At 44.9% G+C, this 25602-nt stretch overlaps 1 protein-coding gene across 9 annotated transcripts in view; it reads left to right on the top strand.

The window, feature by feature from the left end:
- Positions 1-25602, top strand: part of CSMD2 (CUB and Sushi multiple domains 2) — a 701208-nt gene that overhangs the window by 316075 nt on the left and 359531 nt on the right. For all 9 annotated transcript variants that reach the window (XM_032160157.2, XM_032160162.2, XM_032160160.2 and 6 more), the window contains exons 6-7: positions 2899-3011; positions 22947-23024. In XM_032160157.2, coding sequence (XP_032016048.1) covers positions 2899-3011; positions 22947-23024 — 191 coding nt within the window. The remainder of the gene's footprint in view (positions 1-2898; positions 3012-22946; positions 23025-25602) is intronic.

Below are 25602 nucleotides of genomic sequence, written 5' to 3'. Positions count from 1 at the left end.
AAGAGTCATCCGCAAACAGGGACAGTTTGACTTCCTCTTTTCCTAATTGAATACCCTTTATTTCCTTCTCCTGCCTGATTGCTCTGGCCAGAACTTCCAGCACTATGTTGAATAGGAGCGGTGAGAGAGGGCATCCCTGTCTTGTGCCAGTTTTCAGAGGGAATGCTTCCAGTTTTTGCCCATTCAGTATGATATTGGCTGTGGGTTTGTCGTATATAGCTCTTATTATTTTGAGATACGTCCCATCAATACCTAATTTATTGAGAGTTTTTAGCATGAAGGGTTGTTGAATTTTGTCAAAAGCCTTTTCTGCATCTATTGAGATAATCATGTGGTTTTTGTCTTTGGTTCTGTTTATATGCTGGATTACATTTATTGATTTGCGTATGTTGAACCAGCCTTGCATCCCAGGGATGAAGCCCACTTGATCATGGTGCATGGATACATATGTAACAAACCTGCACATTGTGCACATGTACCCTAAAACCTAAAGTATAATAAAAAAAAATAAAATAAAAAATAAAAAATAAAGAAAAGAGTCATCCATGTTGCAGGTATTGGTAGTTGGTTCCTTTCATTGGAGAGTTTCGAGCAAGGCATGACACCATCTCAGTGGCAGAGTCTGATGTGATGATTCTGCCATGTAAGCCCCCAATTCTTTGATAGATGCCAAGAAAACTCTCAACTGCCCAACATTTATGTCCAGGGAGGCAGCAGCAGAAAAGCTGCATGGGCAACACAGGGCCCTGAGAGTTTAAGCCTTGGAAATTAACAATTAACAGGATTTCTAGGAGTGGGTAAAGGTGTGGGAGAAATGGGAGGTGGGAGGTGCCCCTTAGAGCTTCTCCTGATCTCACAGGCCGGGGAAGTCTCACTGAATTCCTGCTACAATCTTGATCATTAATCTCTCAAGATTGTGACCTCAGCACCCTCCCCTCATTCCATTTTGCAGTAAAGAGCTTTTGGTCCTGAATTATTCAGGTAAATTCTCCCTCCTTCTACTTCCCTTATATAAATAGCCTCCAAGCTTTGTCATTGAGATAGAATTGAATTTGGCCTGGAGAAAAAAAAAAAAAAAAAAAAAAACCACAATACGTTTGTGGCTCCTTAGAAAACTTAAATGACTCAGTCCGTAATAAACTATTTTAAATGGGGTCTGGTGAAATACAGTAATTGGTTTTTAAGATAGTTTTTACCATAGCAATATGGGTTATATTCTTGAAGTTTGGTGTGTGTCAGCATTTTCATTATAGTAAGAATTCAGTTTTGCAGTGCGTGAAGCTCCTTGGTTAGTTCTTTTGTTTAATGCATATTTATGAAGACCCACTATGCTGGATGTCTTCCATTTGCACCTCCAGATCGTCTGCCTTGCCTTCTCCTTGCTCCGTGCCTGAGAATACTTACCTAAGGGGCTGCATCAGTATGCTCTCTTGCTCTCTGGCTTCCAGTTGGGCTAGATCAACAGGAGAATCAGTGCGGGATTGGAGGAGGGGAAGGAGGAGAGTGAGTTCTGGGTATTCATTCTTTGCCTCCTCTTGATGGGCTTTTCATAAATCGGCTATAGCCCCAGATTGTGAAAGAAGGTCTGGATCCTATATGGTGTCTTCTTATATGCAGCTCCCTGTTTGGAGATAACTGTTTTCTCTCTGCTCCAGGACTGGGAGTGGTAACAAGTCCCCCAGTTGCTACCCCTGGGATACTGCCCCTCCCTGGTGGTCCCTCCATAGTTGGCCCTCACCTTTATAGTTCCAAGAGTTTGATGAATGACTGTTTCACATAGGGTATAAGGACCTATGTGAAAGAGTATAGAGAAAGGGTATAAGGACCTATGCAAAAGAGTCATTCATCAAACTCCTGGGACTCTCATATGACTGTGACACCTGTTTTCTGCTGGAACCCTGACATGCCTACTTTGTGTCCAGTATTGTGTTAGAAGCTGGAAATAAAGATGAAGAACGGAACAGCAGCTGCCATTACTGACAGCTTGTTATGGCCAGGGACTGTGCTTAGATCTTTTTTTGTGTATTATCTCATTTAATCCATGCAATCTTTTGAGAGAGGGGGTCATTATGATCCCCATGTTATAGATAAGGTCACTGAGTCTCAGAGGGTTTCTGTAGTTTTCCTGAGATCACACAGCTGATGCCTCTAGAGCTCAAGTTTCTTCACTACTAGGCCACATTGCCACCTTTGAGGAGTTATCTTAAGGAAACCACACACTTCTATAACTGAATTATAATTTGAATAAAATGTTGTGGCATCACAGAGGAAGACAAAGGAAAATTATATTTATTAAGCTAATATGTGCCAGATACTGACCTCGATTCCTTGTGCATAAGATTTCTTACTTATTCCCACAAACTCTTAGGGCTGGTATTACTCCTGTTCTCAGAAAGGTTAAGTAACAGGTCCAAGGTCACACTGGTGAAACCTGGATAAGAACCCAAATCTGTGCTTCAAAGCCAAGGAGAGTAGGGAACGCTTTACTGCACGTGTGATACTTAAGGGGCTTCCCAAAGTCATCTTGGGGGACATGGATGGGCAGGAGAAAGGATTACAGGTGAATATATTCCAAGCAGAAAAGGCAAAGAACTAGAAAAAGGAAAAAGGAAGGAATGCTTAGGGAATTTAAGCAGGAGGTGCTGTGGTCTGAAGGATCAGTTGCCTCCTCCCAGCAGCTGAGGGAAACCCAGCAGTGGGATGAGGCCCTGGAGGAGCCATCTCAAGCTGCGTAGGCCTAGGGTACTGGAGGGGCCTGGGGCAACACCGCCTTCCCTTCCTGTTCCAGAGCTGGGCTGAGGCCCCGGCACTCAAGGAAAGTGGGGGAACTCCTGAATGCTCATACACCTATACCGCTCAGCTCTGGTCCCTGAGCCCATCTGCTTCCTGTTCCCACAGGTTCACCGGAGCCAGCCTCCCAGCCCCCGTTATCAGCAGCAAGAACTGGCTGCGACTGCACTTCACGTCGGATGGCAACCACCGGCAGCGCGGATTCAGCGCCCAGTACCAAGGTAGGCAGGTCCCAGGACTGTCTGGCTTTCTCAGCGGGCAGCAGAGATGACACCTGGAGGGCTCATCGCCTCCCGCTACTGGGTCCGGTGTGGCTTCAGGCATCCTTGCCTTCTTTGTACGTTTCTATTTGCAGACCAGAGGTCTACAGATTTGCATCTCTGCATCTGCCCTTGTCTTTTACCCCAGGGAGGGATGTTTCCCAAATTATGTAGCTGGAGCTGCCTCTCACATGCCAGGCTAATCGTAATAGTTAATAGCAGGTGCCTGCTAAGAGCCAGGCACAGTGTTAGGCACTTGACAAGTACCATCTCCTTTAATCTTCATCATTACCCTGCAAAGGAAACACGGTCATCACCTCACTTTATGGACAAGGAAGCTAAGGCTCAGAGAGGTTAAGCCAATTTCCCAAGGCCATCCGAACTCCTGCCTTTTGAGTCCAGAGCCCACTCTCTTAACCACCAGCCTTTGCCGACATCTGCAGCCTACATTTCTACTCTTTTTCATTGTATCTAAAACATGAATATATTCCAAAATCACTTTAGGGAGCATGATAGCTTTGATGCTCAAATCTGTGAAGAACCGTCTAGTGGCAACAGATCAGAGCAGGAATGGCAGGTGGAGATCGCAGCTAAGCAGATTTCTGCTGCAATAATGAAGAATTTCCTAACCCAAGAACCACCTATAAAAAGGAGTGGGTTAACCCAGAAGCAAGGAGCTGTCTGTAACTGGAAGAGATCCAAAAATCCAGCTGATAGATGGGAGCGGATGAGCACATTCCTTTTCAACATTGAGTTTATTCAAACTACTCAAAATTTATAGCGATAAACACCAAGGGTTGGCCTCAGAACACGCTCATTAAGCCTTTAGCTATTACTGCTCTCAAATTGTTATCGGTTTTAATAGAATAGACAGCAAGCTTATACTGCGTACCTATTAAGTATAAGGACCTGTGTGAAGCCCTGGGCTCCAAGGCCAAATGCCTGCTGGCTCACCCTCGAGGTAGCATAGGGCAGAGTAGTGCCCCCTCCACAAGGCTCCTAGGGCCAGGCTTTCTGGCTGGAAACTGGGATAAAAGCAGCTCTGAAGGAAGAAGCATTACGTTCAAAATCTGAACCTTTCAGGAACGGCCTAATTTACTTAGCCTTGGGTGGTGTACCCATTTGAAATATCTAGAAAGTAAACAAGAAACCAACTTGGTTCAGTAGCGTAACAAAGGCTTACCCGGAGAGCTTTCTTGGAGATGTTTTTTCCACTGCTGAGGTTGGGTCTTTGTGTGAGTGGAACAGCTGTCTGTATCTTTCTGCTGTGTTTCTCAAAAGACAAAAGCAGAGATGAATGCTATAATTTTATCTGATTAAGTAAGTGCTGGGTGTTTCTAATATTTCAAGTTACTCAGGGCCCATCTGTCAGTTTTTAAGGTTAAGGTGTGATGTCAGCAATGGGCAACAAGAACCCAAGCCAGGCAGTCTCCAGATCACACATCGATTCCACATCTGTGCACACCAGGCCCTGTGCTAGGCACTGTATGTGCATTGCCCCACTCAGTACTCCCCACAGTACAGTGATACATTTGTTTTTATTTCTGTTTATTTTTTCTCCAGCTGAGGAAGCTGGGGCTCAGAGAGGTTGTGTAACTAGCCCAAGATCACACAGCCTGTGAGCCATAAATCTCTAATTCATTCTGTATTTGCAGAATTACAGGGCCTCCTCTGATGGTGCTTTGGGTGTCTTCCCTTTCCTATTAACCATAGCTTTCAAACTTTGTTTTGTTCATCTCACCCCACTGTAAAAAAAAAAAAAAAAAAAATCACAACCCAGTATAAGCATATATCTGTAGAGCTAAAAGGAAAATATGACCAAGTGGTATTTACTATGTACAATTTACTCTGAAAATGTCATTTTTATTTTTAAACGCTAGTTGCAGCCTCTAAATTAATTTTACAAATCTGCAGCAGGGAACAACTCACAATCTAAAAAGCACCGTTTTAGTTTTAAACTTCTTGAAAGCAGGCCCTGTTCTCTGTTCTCTCTATCATCCTTAGCATAGCCCAGAATGAAGTTTTGCATGTTAGTGTGTGCCAGTGTATAAAGAGGACTTGCTAGATTTTAAGCGCTTGCCATTTATTACTTTGTTCAATCATAACAGCAACTGTGTGAAGGAGATACTATTACTCGTCCTGTTTTACAGTTGAGGAGAGAGAGTCATAGAGAGGGTAACTAGCTGGCTCAGGTCTCATTAATAGTACGCAGGAGCCAGGATTTGAAGCCCAGCAGTGTTAATTTGGGTCTGGCATGCTCAATTATTGTGATTCTGTTAATAAATGATTCTTCCTTGAAACCTGCTTTTTCTAGTGTTTTCCTGACTGAGACTGCATAGTGCAAGGATATACAGTGATCGTTTAGTAACTCCATTGGTGACTCTCTAAAGCAAGGTTTCTCAGGCTCAGCACTATTGACATTGTGAGCTGGATAATTCTTTGTTGTGAGGAAGTGTCCTGTGCATAGCAGGATGTTTAGCAGCATGCTTGGCTTCTGCCCATTAGATGCTAGACACAGTGCAGTAGGAGGGAGCCACAGGGACCAGCAGCCAATAGCAGCGCCCCCACACACACAGTCATGACAACAAAAAAGTCTCCAGACATTGCCAAATGTCCCTATGTGCACAAGCACCTCCAGTTGACAACTACTACTCTAAAGGAATAAAAACTTTGGAGCCAGTAAAGACCAGGCTAAGCTTTATTATTGCAAATACATCCTAAAACAGTGGCAGAAATAGATTTTAGTCAGGGGTCCAGTGGGAGACAGAAGGAATACTGCACAGCTTTAACGGTAGAGGGTTTAGTGAAGGCACAATGTACAGAGGTGAGGGTGGAGTCAAAGGAGCCCCCAAGAGATGGTGAGGCCCCTGAGGACTAAGCAGCAGGTGGCCTACACCACCACTAGGTGTGCAAAGGGACCAGGGAAGAAGGTGGCAAGAGCTGGAGCCACAGAAGAGAGGTCTGCCCCTTGGCAGACCTGGAAAGCTATTCCCTACCCACAGTGCAGGAGGAGGGGACCACAGGGATCCACAGTAGCCAGTGCATGAGAAGGGGATCAGAGGATCAGTAGCTTGACCCCTCTCCTCTCTCCCTCCCATCCACTGTGCTTCCCATCTGCCAATCCAACAGGAAGCCAAGAGCAAGGAAACAGGACCTGCTCTGTCCTGCTCTATGCCCTGGGATCCTGGCTGGCATTACCACCAGGCTCCCTTGCTCTCTAGCAGTCCACAGAGGTCAGCTTCTTGTGGCACAGAACAGGGCAGAGAGGTTTAAAGAATGGACCTGGAAGGGCAGGGGAAGAATCACTGGCATTGGATCAGTTTCACCCACAGTCAGCTTTGTGGCACTAGAGTCTTAAGTGATTTATGGCACTTCAGAGCTAATGATTACCAACTTCTAATGGTATTGAGAGATATTTTTTCCCAGATAAATAAAAAGAAGTAAACTTAAAATAAAAGATAACCTACAACATAGTACATTATATTCTTGTCTCAGTCCTATCAGAATTTAGGATGTTTGTGGCCAGACACAATTTTACCTAATACCACAGGGTATCAGAAGGCTTGAGTTCTAGTCGGGCTCTGCTTCAGACTGGTTATCAGGAGGTAGGCAACCATGTTCAGTTTAACAAGCATTTCGGGGTGACATTACTATGTGACAGCAAAAAAGATGAATGCACCTAGGCCAATCTCTGTTCTTAAGGAGAACAGGTTAAAGAGAGGCACAGACATAAATCTATAACTTCTGTACAGCATAAGTGCTGTAATTGAGGCCTGATTAAGAGTTCCTGGGCTAGAGATAAAAGGGCAATTAGTTTTGCCAGAAGGATTTAAGGTAAGCCAAAAAAGAGGCAGTGACTTAAATGTGGGTCTCAGAAAGATGCCAGACGGACCATGGGAAGATGTGTTCCAGGTCAAGCAAAGGCAAGAAAGCATGAAACTACCACATCTAATGAACCACAACGACTTCCATGCATCTAAAGCAGCGGTCACAGACCAAATCCGGCCCTCCACCTGCCTTTGTATGGCCCTCCATCAAAGAATGGGTTTTACATTTTTGAACAGTTGAAGAAAAGAAATGGAAAAAAATAATATTTCATGACACATGAAAATTGCATGAAATTCACATTTCAGTGTCCATAAAGGTTTATTGAAACACAGCTATGCTCATTCATTTACACATGGTCTATGGCTGCTTTAGCACTACCAGGGCAGAGCTGAGCAGTTTATGACTGAGACAAGTGGCCCACAGGCCTAATGTATTTACTACCAGGCCCTTTACAGAAAAAAGTTTGCCAACCTAGAGGCAAGTCTGCCACCTAGAGAAAAGCAAGCAGGAGAGGTAGCGAGCACTGAGACTGGAAAGTGTGGTAGTGGTCAAGTTGTGAAAGTCTCAGTAGAGTTGGGCTTGATTCCATGAGTCATAGACGAGAAGTGATCAGAAGCTGTTAATGAGAGGGGAGACATGATCACATTTTCATTTTAGGAAGATCTTTGCCCTAGAATCCAAATTGAGAAAATGGTTAAGAATCTTGGGGAATTGGTAACAAGGGCCAGAGTTTAAACAGGAGTGAAGATGAAAAGGAAGGGACAGACCAAACGTATTTCTGGTAAACCCCACTGGACTCATGACTAGTTAGATTTGGTGGGAGTGGGAGGGGATGGGGTTGAAGGAGATGAAGGAGTCAGGGATGAATCTAGCTTAAGTGGTTTTAGAAAAATGATATTAACAAAGATGGTCTGGGGCAGAGACAGATGGGGGATGAAGTTTGCTTGGGACACGTTGATTCTGGGTGATGTTGGGATGTCAGGGATTGGGAGACTATCTGGTGAGCAGTTGACTATTTTGTGGATCTGTAGCTCAGGGAAGAAGGGTCTGGGCTAGAGATAATGATGTGAAAAGTTCAAACCAAAGTAGAGGCTGAGCCCACCATTCCCCTCCTCACGTATAACATGAGAGGATAGGGCCAAAAAAGTGGTTTTCAGAATGGGTTCCTTGAAGACTACCAGGTCCTGCAGCATGGTTTGATAGGGGCTGAGGGGGTGGGACTTCAGGTGTCCACCCCTACTTCAACCTGAGCAGTTTCTCTTTGAAGTATTGTGTGTAATGGGTATTTACCTAAGAGTATGTTAAAATGATAAGTTCCTATAGCTAAAGTGTTTGGCAACCACAAGACTTTAAAGTTCCTTAAGGTTTGTTTGTTTTTTTTTTTTTTTTTTTTCCAGTTCTGGTAGGCCTATTGAGATTGTGTAATCAATCCGTCTGCCTCCAGGCCAGGAATGTTTCATGTCTATGAAAATGATGGTGAAAAGAGCCTTTCTTAATGCACTCAATGGCTGCTAATCACAACTGGTGAGGGGCTTCCCTGGCTGGGAGGACAGCACCCTCATTATCTCCCTCCTCATATGTAGAGAGGGGCTCTTGTTAACCCTACAGGGCTATTGGAAATGAAAGAAGATCCCGGTATAAAACACCTGGCACTTGGTAGGTTCTGAGGAAACGGAACCCTCAATCCTCATATTCATCAATCACTTTGGCTCACTTGTTAAATGGTGAAACTATTGCACAGTGAGAAAGAGCTGGTGCCTCTGGCTCTTCCTTAGACACCTGCTCTTTGCTTTCCACTCTGACCTAATGATCATCACTTGGCCCCTCCCTTCAGTCAGATCCCAGCCTGCCTTTCCTATACCTGTCACTGCCTCTCTTTCCAAGTCAACCCTGCTGACTGAGAGATGGAAGATATTCCACAGTGAAAACCATTGGCTCCTTTGCCTTCTAGAAGTCCTGCACTGAGTTTCAATTGTCTGCAGAATAAACTTATTCATTTGTAAACATTTGCATTTACTGAGATGGTTGAGGCTTTTTATAATAACAAGCTGAAGTTTCTGTTTTCCATTGAATGTGTTGGGTTCTTGCCTGTGACTTATCTTCAATCTGAGGCCAGAATGAAAGTGCTTCAGGCATCCTGTGGTCCATGCTCTGACTCTTGTCCTATTCTTCTTGGCCTGCTGATCTGCTAAACTTTCCAGCCTAATTTCCAGGTTCTGCACCTCCAAAGGTCTCTGCAAAAATTGCAGGCTTGTTGCTGCTTGGCTCAGGAGCCCAAGGTCCACAAAACTGACCTTGTGAGTTCAGTCCAGAGTGAGCCTGTTTCAGATGCATGCACACAAAATATGGCACCCGTGACCTCACCAGGTTTCAAGTGTAACCCACTCCTTTTGATGGGAAATGAATTTAAAGCACATATTCTTATAACAGTTATTCATTCACTCAGTCATCAAACTGTTCTTGGGAAACTTCTGTGTGCCTGGCTCAGTGTCATCACAGAATATAGATGCACAAGCTTGTGGGGCAACAGCTAGAAGAACAGGACATGATTTTGCAGTGCGATGGGGTTTCAACAGAGGTCTGAAGGAAGTCTTGGGGAGGGCAATGACTTCTACCTGAGAGATGTAGACACCCATAGGGAGGCAATAACATTTGAGTGAGGTCCTGGGTACCTACAAATAAGAGGTAGCCAGGCAGAGAAGGGGAGGAAAGAATGTCCCAGGTAGAGAAAACAGTATTGCTTAGGCCGCGTAGGCTATCAAAACCAATAACCAATGGCTAGAGTGATTTCTTAAACATCTCTTTCCTCTCGTCATTGTCTCCAGCTGAATTCGCCGAAGTTAGTGAATAACCCCACATGGCTTATTAATAATGGCAAAGCACTATTCTGGGAGCTAGAACATGCTACTGCCAACACCGCTTCCCATTTACCATGCCAGATCCTTCTCTTCTTTAGAAATTCCAGTGGTCTCAGTTTTGCTGTGGTTAACTGAGAAGCCACAGCAGCAGCATCCAACAAAGCACTTTTTACAACCTTTTTTGAGTTGACGACTATTTTTTCTACCATTTTCAAAAAATCTCTGAGCATTGTGCATAACTAGCTTCTGGGGAGCTTTGAGTAATTTTCTCAACTGTCGGTGGGTGATCCTTCGACACCTGAATTCTTAGCAATAGCTATTGCCAGAATTTTCAGTGTTCTTTTAATTATTTCTATACTAACTTTTTACTCTTCATTAACTGGAGCAGTGAATCTAAGGATGAAATGTACCAAGGCAAAGCACCCAAATGATATCTTTTTCAATAGTAACTCCTGTAGCATTCAGTGTATATCTGACTCTATTTTTTTCATTCTCTTCCACATCATTCTTCCCATCAACCTTCAGCACAGCTATTGCATCCAAAATTTTGCCGGCTGTTCTTCTAGTTTTCCTTTTTCATAGACACTAATAGTAACATCTAACTGCTCGATTATTTCTTGCATATTTTTCTCAGTTTGAGTCTTGTCACCTTTTCCTTCCAAGAACATGGCAGCATCTTTGGTCACAATGACTGCTCCAACTTTTCCTAAGTCATGAAATTGAACATCTTCAAGCTTTAGGGTCAAGCTCTCTTTTCCAAACACCATACCATTACAGCAATAGCTTTGTTTGGTCTTTCTATGTCACCAAAGCCTGGAGTTTTGACTACTGTAGCCCAAATGCCAACTTTTATCCTATTTTAAATGATCATACTGACAGCATCTTCAGCAATTATGACCAAAGACTTTCAGTGGACATTGGCAATTTTAAGGTGGGTACAATTAACTGCTTACTGGAAATCTCAAGCATCCTAGAATTCTCCTTTCTGGGCTTTTGATATGTTATTCAAGTAGGGAGGGATGTAATCTTGGTCAGTCTCTGTTGTCTGATGCATTCAGTGTTTGTCTGTCCTTCACTGTGATGACACCCTTCCAACATTTGTGTGATTACATCAGAAATGATGTTGCTGATTTGTTTGTCTCCATTTGCAGACATTGTGCAAATGGAGAAATCTCTTCAGGAGTTGTCACAGGTTTAGGCTGCTTCTTAAGTTTGGTAATTACAGTATCAGCACATAACATCACACCTTTCCTGGTTTCCACTGGATTAACACCTTTGCTAATCTCTACTAAGCCTTCCATGGTGACAGAGCATGCCAGTACAGTAGCAGTGGTGGTGCCACCCCAGCCTCTTCATTTGTATGTTGGCAACATCCTGATCAAATCTGATGCCAATATTTATCTTGTAAGTCAATTGATGTGCAACAGACACATCATCTTCTGTTACTTTGAGGCTTCCCTATCTCTGTTCAGGAATCACTGTTCTTCCCTTTGGCCTCAAGTAATGGCTACAGCACCTGCTAGAAGGTCTGTACCTTGTCTCAAGCATGTGCACTGGATTGTCCATCTTTGGGATAATTCTCAGTGAGGTGAGGAACCAGTGTGCCAAACCCTGGCTTCATCTGGCAAAGGACTGTGGGTAATGAAAGCATTTCTGCAGGGTAGATGGCTAAACGGTGAGGCAGCCCTCAGCTACAAGGGAGGGGCAGAATGCAGGATGTACACCCAACAATTTTTCAAGTGGAAAAAGGCAAAGTCAGATTTCAGTTTTTGAAAGATCACCCCCTGCAACTTTTTAAAAGATGGGCTAGAGGGGATGAATCTGCAAAGAAAACTCTAGCAAAAGAGGATGAGTATAGGTGGGAGTATCTTAGAACATTGAAAGAAGGATACACATTGGAGAAATTGTATAAGGCTGAGCAAATTGGATTTGGTGAAGGAGTAATGGCAGGAAAGGAAAAGACGGTTCAGCCAGCAAGACTGCCAAGTGGCAGGGCAAGGGGAATGATCAAGTTTAGTGGAGGGGCTCACCCTCATAGAGGGAAGTCTGAATCCATTGGAAGAAAAAAAGATGCAGATTCCCTCTACTTCTTGACTCCCAGAGCCTTGGAGACAGGTTAGGCCTTCCTTTGCTCTCTCCTCCCCTAACAGGTCCTTGTCTCCCGCTAGCTCAGCCCAATAAGTCATGCTGCAGGCTAGAGAGGCATTTGTATTGCCAGATTCTTCTAGCTAAATGTGTACCATGTGTCCCGCTAACCTTTACAACAGTGGGAAAATGTCTTGTAATTAACCAGAATATAAAGGATGAATGGAGCAGCCTGGCAGTCTCCTGTAGTCATTATCATTCGGAGGAGATGAATGTACCTAGTAAGATTTCCATCAACCAGTTATAGACAGCACTTTTCCTTTGGGAGTCCTGACTTTGTTCATACACAGTGAAAACCATGCACAGTATGTGTGTATGATGTGTATGACTTCTTTTTTGTATGGGAATATTTGTATCCATGTGTTTACATGTGCTTGAATATGTACTTGTGAGTGTGCTTGTTGTAGGCAGAAATGTGCATGTATGCATGGTAAGTGCACAGTACGAGAAGCAGCCCAGTGAATATTAAGCATACTATCAGGGGGTGTGCATTAAATTGTAGCCAGACCATGGAGCCAGCCCCAGGTTCCATTTTACCTCCACTGCATTGATGGTTACAGAATCTTATTTTTACAGACAAGTGGTTCAGTGTAATATCATTGGCACAAGGCTAGTAGGTGCTCCATGAAAAAAAATCCATGTACAAACAACATGAATGAGTATATCCCAGAAATTCTCTATGTTCTTTCTATGTTGTTCATCTTCTTGTTTTGACCTTCTTTTCTGACTGGGTCTGCTGGTAGTGCACTCTGGAGTTTTGGAGACCTGCCTTTGTTCTCTGACCCTTCACAACCTGGTCTGTCCCAGTCTGTTGAGTTAGCTCTTCAATGAGCTTATTTCATGGCTGATTTCCCATGGTGCTGCACATTCCATGATCACTCATCACCCCACCCACCTGAGCAGACTGTTAAAAAAACAAGATGGCTATATATAACTCAGGGTGTGACTGCTTCCCTGGGATTGCTCAAAAACTGAGACCCCAGCATCTGGTGGTGATGTCTTAATGCTAATATTCCTGAGGTGGAGCCAAGATGGCCGAATAGGAACAGCTCCAGTCTACAGCTCCCAGCGTGAGCGACGCAGAAGATGAATGATTTCTGCATTTCCAACTGAGGTACTGGGTGCATCTCACTGGGGATTGTTGGAGAGTGGATGCAGGACAGTAGGTGCAGTGCACTGAGCCTGAGCCAAAGCAGGGCGAGGCATCGCCTAACCTGGGAAGTGCAAGGGCTCGGGGAATTCCCTTTCCTAGCCAAGGAAAGGGGTAACAGATGGCAACTGGAAAATCGGGTCACTCCCACCATAATACTATGCTTTTCTGATGGTCTTAGCAAATGGCACACCAGGAGATTATATCCCACACCTGGCTCAGAGGGTCCTACACCCACGGAGCCTCGCTCATTTCTAGCACAGCAGTCTGAGATCAAACTGAAAGGGAGCAGAGAGGCTGGAGGAGGGGTGACCGCCATTGCTGAGGCTTGAGTAGGTAAACAAAGTGTCTGGGAAGCTCGAACTGTGTGAAGCCCAACACAGCTCAAGGAGGCCTGCCTGCCTCTGTAGGCTCCACCTCTGGGGCAGGGCATAGCCAAACAAAAGGCAGCAGAAACCTCTGCAGACTTAAATGTCCCTGTCTGACAGCTTTGAAGAGAGTAGTGGTTCTCCCAGCACGCAGCTTGAGATCTGAGAGCAGACAGACTGCCTCCTCAAGTGGGTCTCTCACCCCCGAGTAGCCAAACTGGGAGGCACCCCCACAGCAGGGGCAGACGGACACCTCACACAGCCGAGTACTCCTCTGAGACAAAACTTCCAGAGGAACGATCAGGCAGCAACATTTGCTGCTCACCAATATCTGCTGTTCTGCAGCCACTGCTGCTGATACCCAGGCAAACAGGGTCTGGAGTGGACTCTGACAAACTCCAACAGACCTGTAGCTGAGGGTCCTGACTGTTAGAAGGAAAACTAACAAACAGAAAGGACATCCACACCAAAACCCCATCTGTATGTCACCATCATCAAAGACCAAAGGTAGATAAAACCACAAAGATGGGGAAAAAACAGAGCAGAAAAACTGAAAATTCTAAAAATCAGAGCGCCTCTCCTCCTCCAAAGGAACGCAGCTCCTCACCAGCAATGGAACAAAGCCGGACAGAGAATGACTTTGACAAGTTGAGAGGAGAAGGCTTCAGATGATCAAACTACTCTGAGCTAAAGGAGGAAGTTCGAACCCATGGCAAAGAAGTTAAAAACCTTGAAAAAAGATTAGACAAATGGCTAACTAGAATAACCAATGCAGAGAAGTCCTTAAAGGACCTGATGGAGCTGAAAACCATGGCACGAGAACTATGTGACGAATGCACAAGCCTCGGTAGCTGATTCGATCAACTGGAAGAAAGGGTGTCAGTGATGGAAGATCAAATGAATGAAATTGGCTGAGCGCGGTGGCTCATGCCTGTAATCCCAGCACTTTGGGAGGCACAGGCGGGCGGATCATGAGGTCAGGAGATCGAGACCATCCTGGCTAACACAGTGAAACCCCATCTCTACTAAAAATACAAAAAATTAGCAGGGCGTGGTGGCAGGCGCCTGTAGTCCCAGCTACTCGGGAGGCTGAGGCAGCAGAATGGCGTGAACCCAGGAGGCGGAGCTTGCAGTGAGCTGAGATTGCGCCACTGCACTCCAGCCTGGGTGACAGAGTGAGACTCCATGTCAAAACAAAACAAAATGAAAGAAATGAAGCGAGAAGAGAAGTTTAGAGAGAAAAGAATAAAAAGAAACGAAGAAAGCCTCCAAGAAATATGGGACTATGTGAAAAGACCAAATCTACGTCTGATTGGTGTACCTGAAAGTGACGGGGAGAATGGAACCAAGTTGGAAAACACTCTGCAGGATATTATCGAGGAGAACTTCCCCAATCTAGCAAGGCAGGCCAACACTCAAATTCAGGAAATACAGAGAACGCCACAAAGATACTCCTCGAGAAGAGCAACTCTAAGACACATAATTGTCAGATTCACCAAAGTTGAAATGAAGGAAAAAATGTTATGGGCAGCCAGAGAGAAAGGCCAGGTTACCCACAAAGGGAAGCCCATCAGACTAACAGCTGATCTCTCAGCAGAAACTCTACAAGCCAGAAGAGAGTGGGGGCCAATATTCAACATTCTTAAAGAAAAGAATTTTCAACCCAGAATTTCATATCCAGCCAAACTAAGCTTCATAAGTGAAGGAGAAATAAAATCCTTCACAGACAAGCAAATGCTGAGAGATTTTGTCACCACCAGGCCTGCCCTAAAAGAGCTCCTGAAGGAAGCACTAAACATGGAAAGGAACAACCAGTGCCAGCCACTGCAAAAACATGCCAAATTGTAAAGACCATCAAGGCTAGGAAGAAACTGCATCAACTAACGAGCAAAATAACCAGCTAACATCATAATGACAGGATCAAATTCACACATAACAATATTAACCTTAAATGTAAATGGGCTAAATGCTCCAATTAAAAGACAGAGACTGGCAAATTGGATAAAGAGTCAAGACCCATCAGTGTGCTGTATTCAGGAAACCCATCTCATGTGCACAGACACACGTAGGCTGAAAATAAAGGGATGGAGGAAGATCTACCAAGCAAATGGAAAACAAAAAAAGGCAGGGTTTGCAATCCTAGTCTCTGATAAAACAGGCTTTAAACCAGCAAAGATCCAAAGAGAAAAAGAAGGCCATTACATAATGGTAAAGGGATCAATTCAACAAGAAGAGCTAACTATCTTAAATATATATGCACCCAATACAGGAACACCCAGATTCATAAAGCAAGTCCTTGGAGACTACAAAGAGACTTAGACTCCCACACAATAATAATGGGAGACTTTAACACCCCACTGTCAACATTAGACAGATCAATGAGACAGAAAGTTAACAAGGATATCCAGGAATTGAACTCAGCTCTGCACCAAGCAGACCTAATAGACATCTACGGAACTCTCCACCTCATATCAACAGAATATACATTCTTTTCAGCACCATACCATACCTATTCCAAAATTGACCACATAGTTGGAAGTAAAGCACTCCTCAGCAAATGTAAAAGAACAGAAATTATAACAAACTGTCTCTCAGACCACAGTGCAATCAAACTAGAACTCAGGATTAAGAAACTGATTCAAAACTGCTCAACTACATGGAAACTGAACAACCTGCTCCTGAATGACTACTGAGTACATAACGAAATGAAGGCAGAAATAAAGATGTTCTTTGAAACCAACGAGAACAAAGACACAACATACCAGAATCTCTGGGACACATTCAAAGCAGTGTGTAGAGGGAAATTTATAGCACTAAATGCCCACAAGAGAAAGCAGGAAAGATCAAAAATTGACACCCTGACATCACAATTGAAAGAACTAGAGAAGCAAGAACAAACACATTCAAAAGCTAGCAGAAGGCAAGAAATAACTAAGATCAGAGCAGAACTGAAGGAAATAGAGACACAAGAACCCTTCAAAAAATCATTGAATCCAGGAGCTGGTTTTTTGAAAAGAACATCAAAATTGATAGACTGCTAGCAAGACGAATAAAGAAGAAAAGAGAAGAATCAAATAGATGCAATAAAAAATGATGAAGGGGATATCACCACCGATCCCACAATAATACAAACTACCATCACAGAGCACTATAAACACCTCTACGCAAATAAACTAGAAAATCTGGAAGAAATGGATAAATTCCTGGACACATACACCCTCCCAAGACTAAACCAGGAAGAAGTTGAATCTCTGAAGACCAATAACAGGCTCTGAAATTGAGGCAATAATTAATAGCTTACCAACCAAAAAAAGTCCAGGACCAGATGGATTCACAGCTGAATTCTACCAGAGGTACAAGAAGGAGCTGGTACCATTCCTTCTGAAACTATTCCAATCAATAGAAAAATAGGGAATCCTCCCTAACTCATTTTATGAGGCCAGCATCATCCTGATACCAAAGCCTGGCACAGACACAACAAAAAAAAGAGAATTTTAGACCAATATCCCTGATGAACATCAATGCAAAAATCCTCAATAAAGTACTGGCACACCGAATCCAGCAGCACATCAAAAAGCTTATCCACCATGATCAAGTGGGCTTCATTCCTGGGAAGCAAGGATGGTTCAACGTACGCAAATCAATATATGTAATCCAGCATATAAACAGAACCAATGAGAAAAACCACATGATTATCTCAATAGATGCAGAAAAGGCCTTTGACAAAATTCAACAACTCTTCATGCTAAAAACTCTCAATAAATTAGGTATTGATGGGATGTATCTCAAAATAATAAGAGCTATTTATGACAAACCCACAGCCAATATCATACTGAATGGGCAAAAACTGGAAGCATTCCCTTTGAAAACTGGCACAAGACAGGGATGCCCTCTCTCACCACTCCTATTCAACATAGTGTTGGAAGTTCTGGCCAGGGCAATCAGGCAGGAGAAAGAAATAAAGGGTATTCAATTAGGAAAAGAGGAAGTCAAATTGTCCCTGTTTGCAGATGACATGATTGTATATCTAGAAAACCCCATAGTCTCAGCCCAAAATCTCCTTAAGCCGATAAGCAACTTCAGCAGTCTTAGGATACAAAATCAGTGTGCAAAAATCACAAGCATTCTTATACACCAATAACAGACAAACAGAGAGTGAAATCATGAGTGAACTCCCATTCACAATTGCTTCAAAGAGAATAAAATACCTAGGAATCCAACTTACAAGGGATGTGAAGGAACTCTTCAAGAACTACAAACCACTGCTCAATGAACTAAAAGAGCATACAAATAAATGGAAGAACATTCCATGCTCATGGGTAGGAAGAATCAATATCGTGAAAATGGCCATACTGCCCAAGGTAATTTATAGATTCAATGCCATCCCCATCAAACTACCAAAGACTTTCTTCACAGAATTGGAAAAAACTACTTTAAAGTTCATATGGAACCAAAAAAGAGCCCGCATCGCCAACTCAATCCTAAGCCAAAAGAACAAAGCTGGAGGCATCATGCTACCTGACTTCAAACTATACTACAAGGCTACAGTAACCAAAACGGCATGCTACTTGTACCAAAACAGAGATATAGACCAATGGAATAGAACAGAGCCCTCAGAAATAATGCCACACATCTATAACTATCTGATCTTTGACAAACCTGACAAAAAACAAGAAATGGGGAAAGGATTCCCTATTTAATAAATGGTGCTGGGAAAACTGGCTAGCCATATGTAGAAAGCTGAAATTAGATCCCTTCCTTACACCTTATACTAAAATTAATTCAAGATGGATTAAAGATTTAAATGTTAGACCTAAAACCATAAAAACTCTAGAAGAAAACCTAGGCATTACCATTCTGGACATAGGCATGGGCAAGGACTTCATGTCTAAAACACCAAAAGCAATGGCAACAAAAGCCAAAATTGACAAATGGGATCTAATTAAACTAAAGAGCTTCTGCACAGCAAAAGAAACTACCATCAGAGTGAACAGGCAACCTACAAAATGGGAGAAAATTTTTGCAACCTCATCTGACAAAGGGTTAATATCCAGAATCTACAATGAACTCAAACAAATTTACAAGAAAAAAACAAAAAACCCCATCAAAAAGTGGGCAAAGGACATGAAAAGACGGTTCTCAAAAGAAGACATTTATGCAGCCAAGACACATGAAAAAATGCTCATCATCACTGGCCATCAGAGAAATGCAAATCAAAACCACAATGAGATACCATCTCACACCAGTTAGGATGGCCATCATTAAAAAGTCAGGAAACAACAGGTGCTGGAAAGGATGTGGAGAAATAGGAACACTTTTACACTGTTGATACGACTGTAAACTAGTTCAACCATTGTGGGAGTCAGTGTGGTGATTCCTCAGGGATCTAGAACTAGAAATACCATTTGACCCAGCCATCCCATTACTGGGTATATACCCAAAGGATTATAAATCATGCTGCTGTAAAGACACATGCACATGTATGTTTATTGTGACACTATTCAGAATAGCAAAGACTTGGAACCAACCAAAATGTCCAACAGTGATAGACTGGATTAAGAAAATATGGCACATATACACCATGGAATACTATGCAGCCATAAAAAATGATGAGTTCATATCCTTTGTAGGGACATGGATGAAACTGGAAACCATCATTCTCAGCAAACTATCGCAAGGACAAAAAACCAGACACCACATGTTCTCACTCATAGGTGGCAATTGAACAATGAGAACACATGGTCACAGGAAGGGGAACGTCACACACCGGGGCCTGTTGTGGGGTGGGGGGAGGGGGGAGGGACAGCATTAGGAGATATACCTAATGTTAAATGACGAGTTAGTGGGTGCAGCACACCGACATGGCACATGTATATATATGTAACAAACTTGCACATTGTGCACATATACCCTAAAACTTTAAGTATAATAATAAAAAAAGAAAGTTATTTGAAGAGACTGTAAATAAAAGTAAACTTAATCTAAAAAAAAAATGCTAATATTCCTGGTGATGTGGATCTTGCCTAGAGTTTACCCCTCAGTGAAGCATCTTACCTGACCCATCAATCAGCTCCCATATGGTGTGTGCCAACTGTAGGTTCTACCATCGGTCAGCTGGGCCTGAATATGCATTTTGTATAGTTTGTATTGTTGGTATGTGGAACCCTTGCCCAAAGAGCTGTGACCCCTGTATTTCCCTGGGCTAACATGATGAGGACAAAGACTCTATCTGTGGATTCTAACGTGCATCCGATGACCATGTGGTGGCTACAGGCAACACTGGTGATGCAACCTCTCAGACCCAGCTCAAAGTGGTAATCACCAAGTTCCTATGTACATTATGGAGCTTCGTGCAGCTTTTCAGGTTCCTTCTCACTTGGTCCTCATCACCTTGACAAACTCCATCCTCTGCTAAGTAGCAGGAAGTAAAAGAGGAAGAACAGATGTTAGCTCAAGCTTGGGATGCATGATGACATCATCCATTACTAGAAGCAGCCCAGTGAATATTCAGCACAGATCCATTAGGTTAGGCAGTCTTTCCTTGGAGAGGGTGGACACAGAAATCAGAAGGATTCCTTCCGGGCCCTTGAGAGAGGCAAGGAGCAGGAGACTTTTCCTCAATGCAACTGTGAGAAGAGAGGAAGGGGAGGCTCCCTCTTAGCATCACCTCCCCTCATGGCCACGCATATCTCACAGTGCCCACATCAGCCCCTACATGGAAAAGCCAGGCAGCTTTGTCCCTGGGAATGGCCTCTATGGTGCTCTGGTCCCCTTCCTCATTCCCCTTCCTCTAGCAACACTAGAGCCAGAGACAAGGAGACGGTGAAGACTCTTCCTTCACCTCCCACTTGGCCAGGTGCCCTAAGCCATCTCCACAGACCTGACCACAAATGGGCTGCACCGGGTCATAGAGACCCCTCACCCACTGCTGCCCTGATGCTGGGGTACCAGGGGTATCAGGCTCAAATTGTTGTCGCGGTGCTGGAACTGCTCCTGTTCTCCCAGGGATGGTGAATCAGAGGGCTATCCCCCTGCTGAACTGTATTAGCTAGGCTTGAATAATGTATGTTTCCCTACTAATGCCCTCTGTTTGATCATGTGTCCACGTTAGTGTTCATTGGAAATTTTCCTGCTGGATACACATGGAGTGTAATGCACATTTATAAAAACAGTTTGAGTGCATGTTGGGAGGCTGTGACTCCGTGGTAATAACTGAATTTTATCAGGCATTCAGATGAGACAGTGACTTACCTGCCAGGGAACAAACCCTTGGGGAACTTTTTCATGTAGCCAGAGTTGGGGAACTGGGAGGCAGCCTTCCTTGCATATCTGATTACTGTGAGCTTTGATTTGGGGATTGGTATGTTACCTCAAGTCCAGAGCAAATACTTGAGTTTTCAGAGCCTGAGCTTGGGAGCAGATCCTGGAGAAAGTTGACAGTTTCCCTGAGATTACTTTGGGTGCAGATCACAAGAAAAGAGACTGAGGCTCAGTGGAGAACACAGCTGCTTTCTGGCTGTGTGACTTACAGCAAGTCACCCAAACCACTTTGGACCCTGATTTGATTATCTATTGAGTAGGTATAATAACTACCAGTCAAGGTTGTTGAAAGTATAAGGACCAAATGAAATGATTCTAGGCATTGAGGATACACCCATGAATAAAAATCCCTGCCTTTGTAGAGCTTACATTGCAATGTGGAGTGACAAAAATAACTACATAAATGGTATAGTATGTTAGAAAATTGGGAAGATAAAGTTGGGAAGGAGGCATGGAGAGCTGGGGTTGCAGGGGTCATTTTAACGGCGTGGTTAGGGAAGGCCTGAGTGAAGAAATGGTGTTTGCACAAACACTTAAGGGAAAAGGGGAGCAAGTCGTAGAGATACCTGAGGGAAAGCCTTTTGGGGAATTGGCAGGCTGAAGCAGAAGCATGCCTGACATATTGTAGGCACATCAGAGAGGCCCATGAAGCTGGAGAAGAGCAATCGAGGCCAAATACAGGGTCGGAGAGGTCATGGGGAGAACAGATTGGTCTTGCAGGCCATCTTAAGGACTTTTACTCTAGAAGAGATGGGTTGCCACTGATGAGTTCTGAGCAGAGATATAATATGGTTTGACTTATGTTTTAATAGGATTCCTCTGGTTCTTGTGCTAGGGACAGACTCTATAGGGACAAGGGTGGAAAATGGGAGGCCACAGTCATGAGGGGAAAGGTACTGCAGACTTGGATCAGGATGATAGACAATGGAAGTTGGGAGAAGTGGTTGCCTTTGGGATATATTTGGAAGGGTTTGCTGATGAATTGTGTGTAGGTTTGAGAAAGAGGAGTCAAGGACACTGATTTAAGTAAAGAACTTGTAAAGCACCCTGGACCTGGCACAAAGGAAGGGCCCAGTTACAGTTGTTGTCACCACTGCTGGGTGTCGATCTGAGCAGGGCTAAGTCAGCAGGCGGGGCCAGCTGGAAGATGGCACAGTGGGTAGCTGGGATTAAACAGCTGCTCTAACGCATCTAACCAGAGACAGGGTGAAGCTGTTAGAAGCCAAGAGAATGCCTTGGGTAACAGGGGTGGTCAGACCAAAGGTGGCTGATGGGTACAGAGGAATGGCCTTTGGAATTATGGAGTTCTGGCTCTGGCACCTTTTGTGTGCTATTTGGCAAAGTTCTGATGAACTGAGGACTAGGCTGTACTTAATGACAGGGTCAAAGCCAGATCTGATCCATCAGGCACCCACTTGAGTCAGGCACCATCTCCCAGTGACCTCCAGGATTCAGCTTCCCCTGCCCATAAAAGGTTGGCTTCTGTAGGCTGGGCTTGGCTTGGTTAATTCCCTCTTCCCCCATGTGTCTCTTATCCTCCTGGAAGCAGCTATGTTTTCTCACAATGACGGCAGAGATGCAAGAGGCCAAGCCTAATCTGGCAAGTGCTTTTATGCCTTTGAACACTTCAAGGCCTCCACATTTCCCATGGCCAAAGCAAGTCACAAAGCCAAACCCAAAGTCAAGGAGTGGGGGAATGTCCTCCACCTCTATAATGGAGGGAGCTAAAAAATCACATTGCAAATGGCGAGAATACAATGAGTGGTGACGATTTGGGCCCATATTCTGATGTACCACACCCTGTCAGGTATGGCCCAGAATTGAGGTAGAGAAAAAGCTGTAGAGAAGCAGAGGTGGGCTGCAAGGCTGCACACGTTGACGCTCATGAAAAGTTTGCTGAGGAGCAGGTTGAATTCAGTAGTTCTAGTGAAATCTCAGACATCTGTGAGAGGCCACCGGGGGAGTCCCAGAGCCCCTCAGAGCCCACCCAGTGGGAGACTACAATTTTGGCCTCCCTCAGAGGGCCAGCCTTGATAGTAACGTTTCCTTCATGTCTGAGGTCTGTTGCACTTGACCGCTACCCTTGGAATGTCCCAGTCCAGAGAAGTTCCTGGCTTTGACCCACCATGGAATGTTCCAAGGCACAAGAGGGGATCCTTCTAGAGGGACCCTTATCCCTGGTCACAGGCAACAACTCACATTGTTTTTCCTCTTACCTCCTCTCTAGTCAAGAAGCAAATTGAGTTGAAGTCTCGAGGTGTGAAGCTGATGCCCAGCAAAGACAATAGCCAGAAGACGTCTGTGTGTAAGTGTCCGCCTGCCAGCCCGCCTGCCGGGCCTCTTGCTTGAGGTCATATGTGCAGGCACTAAACCATGGGGAAGCCAGATGATGCTGGAATGACTTTCCTTCAACCGTGCTTCCTCCATCCTGGGCTCTGCGCTTGGACACACTGACCCAGTGGCCAAAGAGCATCCCTGGGGCCTGCCCTTTGCCTTCTTCTCCTCTTCTTCCCATTTTCCTCCTTTTCCTCTTTCTCCCTCACTTCCCATTTGAACTGCAGTCCAGGGAGTCATTACTGCTACATTTCTCTCTTTATTTTCCTTTTGAATCACTTCCACCTGCTAAGACAGTCCTCCTTCGGCTCCTCTTTTAGGAGTCAATAACCTTGGGCTGGGATCTTGGGGGCTGCAGGGCCCCGGTTCCAGCTCCCAAGGCCAGATTGGGAAAGGGAGGCAGGGAAATGCCTAGTAGCCTCCTCCAAGGGCCCCTGGACCTGGCTGGGCAGAGAGGACTGGGGAAGTGCGGGGGTGGGTTCTGCCTCGGGTCGATGGGGAGGCACTGGGGGCTGTCTTCTTGGGCATGGGAAGGATGACATCTTTCAGAACAAGTTCCTGCTACCAGTGTTTGTAAGGTTAATAGGGGTCTAGTTCTGGGGAATGGTCTGGAATGTGGGTCCCAGAAACACCTGATCAGGGCTTGTGCTAAGGGGCTTTTGAGCTAAAGCCCAGGAAGGGCTGGGGAAGGTTCTGGGCACCTCCTCAAGACTGGGCTTGAAAGCAGGGGAGGTTTTTCCAGAACCTTCCCCTTTCCTTCTGGGCCGAGTGGTAGGGAGCCTTCCTTGGTCCTCCAAATGACTGACCTGGTTTTCCTTCTCCTTCCCTCCCTTTGCCCTTCTCCTGCATCTCTGGTCCTCTCTCCCTCCACTTTTTCTCCTCTTGCCACTTTCTGCTCCATCGTTCTTCTCATTCTTCTGCTCCCGCCTCTTCTCTCCCTGCTTGTCTTCCTGTCCCTGACTTGCTCCTCCCACCCTCCCCATTCCTCCCCTTCCATCTCACCTCGATGTGCTCACTTTCCTGGAGATGCTAGAAGTACTTATTAAGGAGAGAAGGACATAGAGTGGCACCAGTGGTTTCCGAGCTCTCTGCCGATGTGTGTGGCCGGGAGAACATCAGGGGAAGAGGCACTTTGGTCTCAGGCTCCGACTGAACTGAGGCTGGGTTGGGGATTGTCTGTGGTCTTTGAAGTCGTCCGAGTGGAGACAGTTGCCACAGGCTGTTGGGTACAACCAGGAACTGGCATCTCCAGTCACCCACCCTGAGGGACTGGATGGCAGAGGGCACCAGAAGAGCCTTCTTCTGTGCTTGACTGGGGGTTTAGGGGAAAGGACAGGGTGCTAGGAGAGCCCAGGGTCAGGCCAGGAATCTGCAGAGGGCTCAAGCCATGGCCCTGACCCTCACAGGCTTTTTCTTTCTGTGGCCACAGGAGACCCAATGAACTGAGGCAGGCACGGTTTAATTTCACAGTTTGCCCAGGAGCACAGGCAAACTTAAGGAAATGGCCCTGACTTGGGAGATCAAGTATTTATCCCAATTTTGTCTTCAGGGAGCGTGTTACCCCAGACACTAATGTTTCAGTTTTCACGTATGTAGAATGGGGATGCAAAACCCTACCCTGCCTTCCTTCTAAGAGTGTTGCCAGGTCTAAGATGGGTCTTGTTGACCTAGGACTTCAGGAGGCCCACGGACTAGCCAAAAAAGGTACATGTGATGCTGTGGGTGCATTTTTCTGGAGACAGGATTCAGGGTTTTCATTAAGCCGACTAACAAAGATGCCAAAAACTCCCTCAGGAAGATAAAGAGAAACCCTGTTCTAATGAAAGAGTGCAAATGCTCTTTGCAAAATAAATATGTATATATCTCTATCGAGAAGATATTAGCCTCCATTCTAAGAATTCCTCAGAAAGAATGGGTGTGTGACTGCAGCTGCCTCAGACCCAGGTAGCCACATGTCTGCAGGTGGCTGGCCTCCTGTGTTCTGCCCAAATTCCCTGTGGACAGCTGTCCTGAAGTTCCTGGGGAGAGTGGACCCAACTCTCTACCTTTACCCTGCCATCAGTTCTGACCACCCACCCACCTGTGACTCCCTGCGTTGGGTAGAAGGTGTTGCCTTCCTGAGCACGTTGCGGCTTCTCCCTCACCATAGTGGCCCTCCCAGAGTAGAGTAAGGATTACTCCCCCATTCCTGTCCCTCAGTAGCCAAAAGGGAAGCAATGCTGTAAACACAAGCAGCTGGTTTTCAGTAGGCAGAGAAGGCTGGAATTAAAAAAAAAAAAAGAAAGGGAGAAACACTTCCTGCCTCCATAATTCAGACAGTAAACTGATCGCTGAGATTTAAGTTTGCTTGTTTCCTGGGGAAGCTTGAAGATCCTCGTGGGACCACCGTCCCCTGCTCAGTCCTCCCTGGAAGGGGGCACTGGCTGGGTATGAGCCGCATCACCGTTGGGTTTGTGACTTCCTGGATGGTGCCTGGTTTCATTTGGGGCTGGCTGAGGAAAGGGGAGGCGATAGGGTCTGCTCTGTCTGTCAGGGGCTTGTGGCTTGGT

This window comes from Hylobates moloch, unplaced genomic scaffold (genome assembly GCF_009828535.3).
Source record: "Hylobates moloch isolate HMO894 unplaced genomic scaffold, HMol_V3 SCAFFOLD_8, whole genome shotgun sequence".
Taxonomy (NCBI): domain Eukaryota; kingdom Metazoa; phylum Chordata; class Mammalia; order Primates; family Hylobatidae; genus Hylobates; species Hylobates moloch.
The sequence above is the reverse complement of the archived record's forward strand: the minus strand, read 5'-3'. Positions and strand labels throughout refer to the sequence as shown.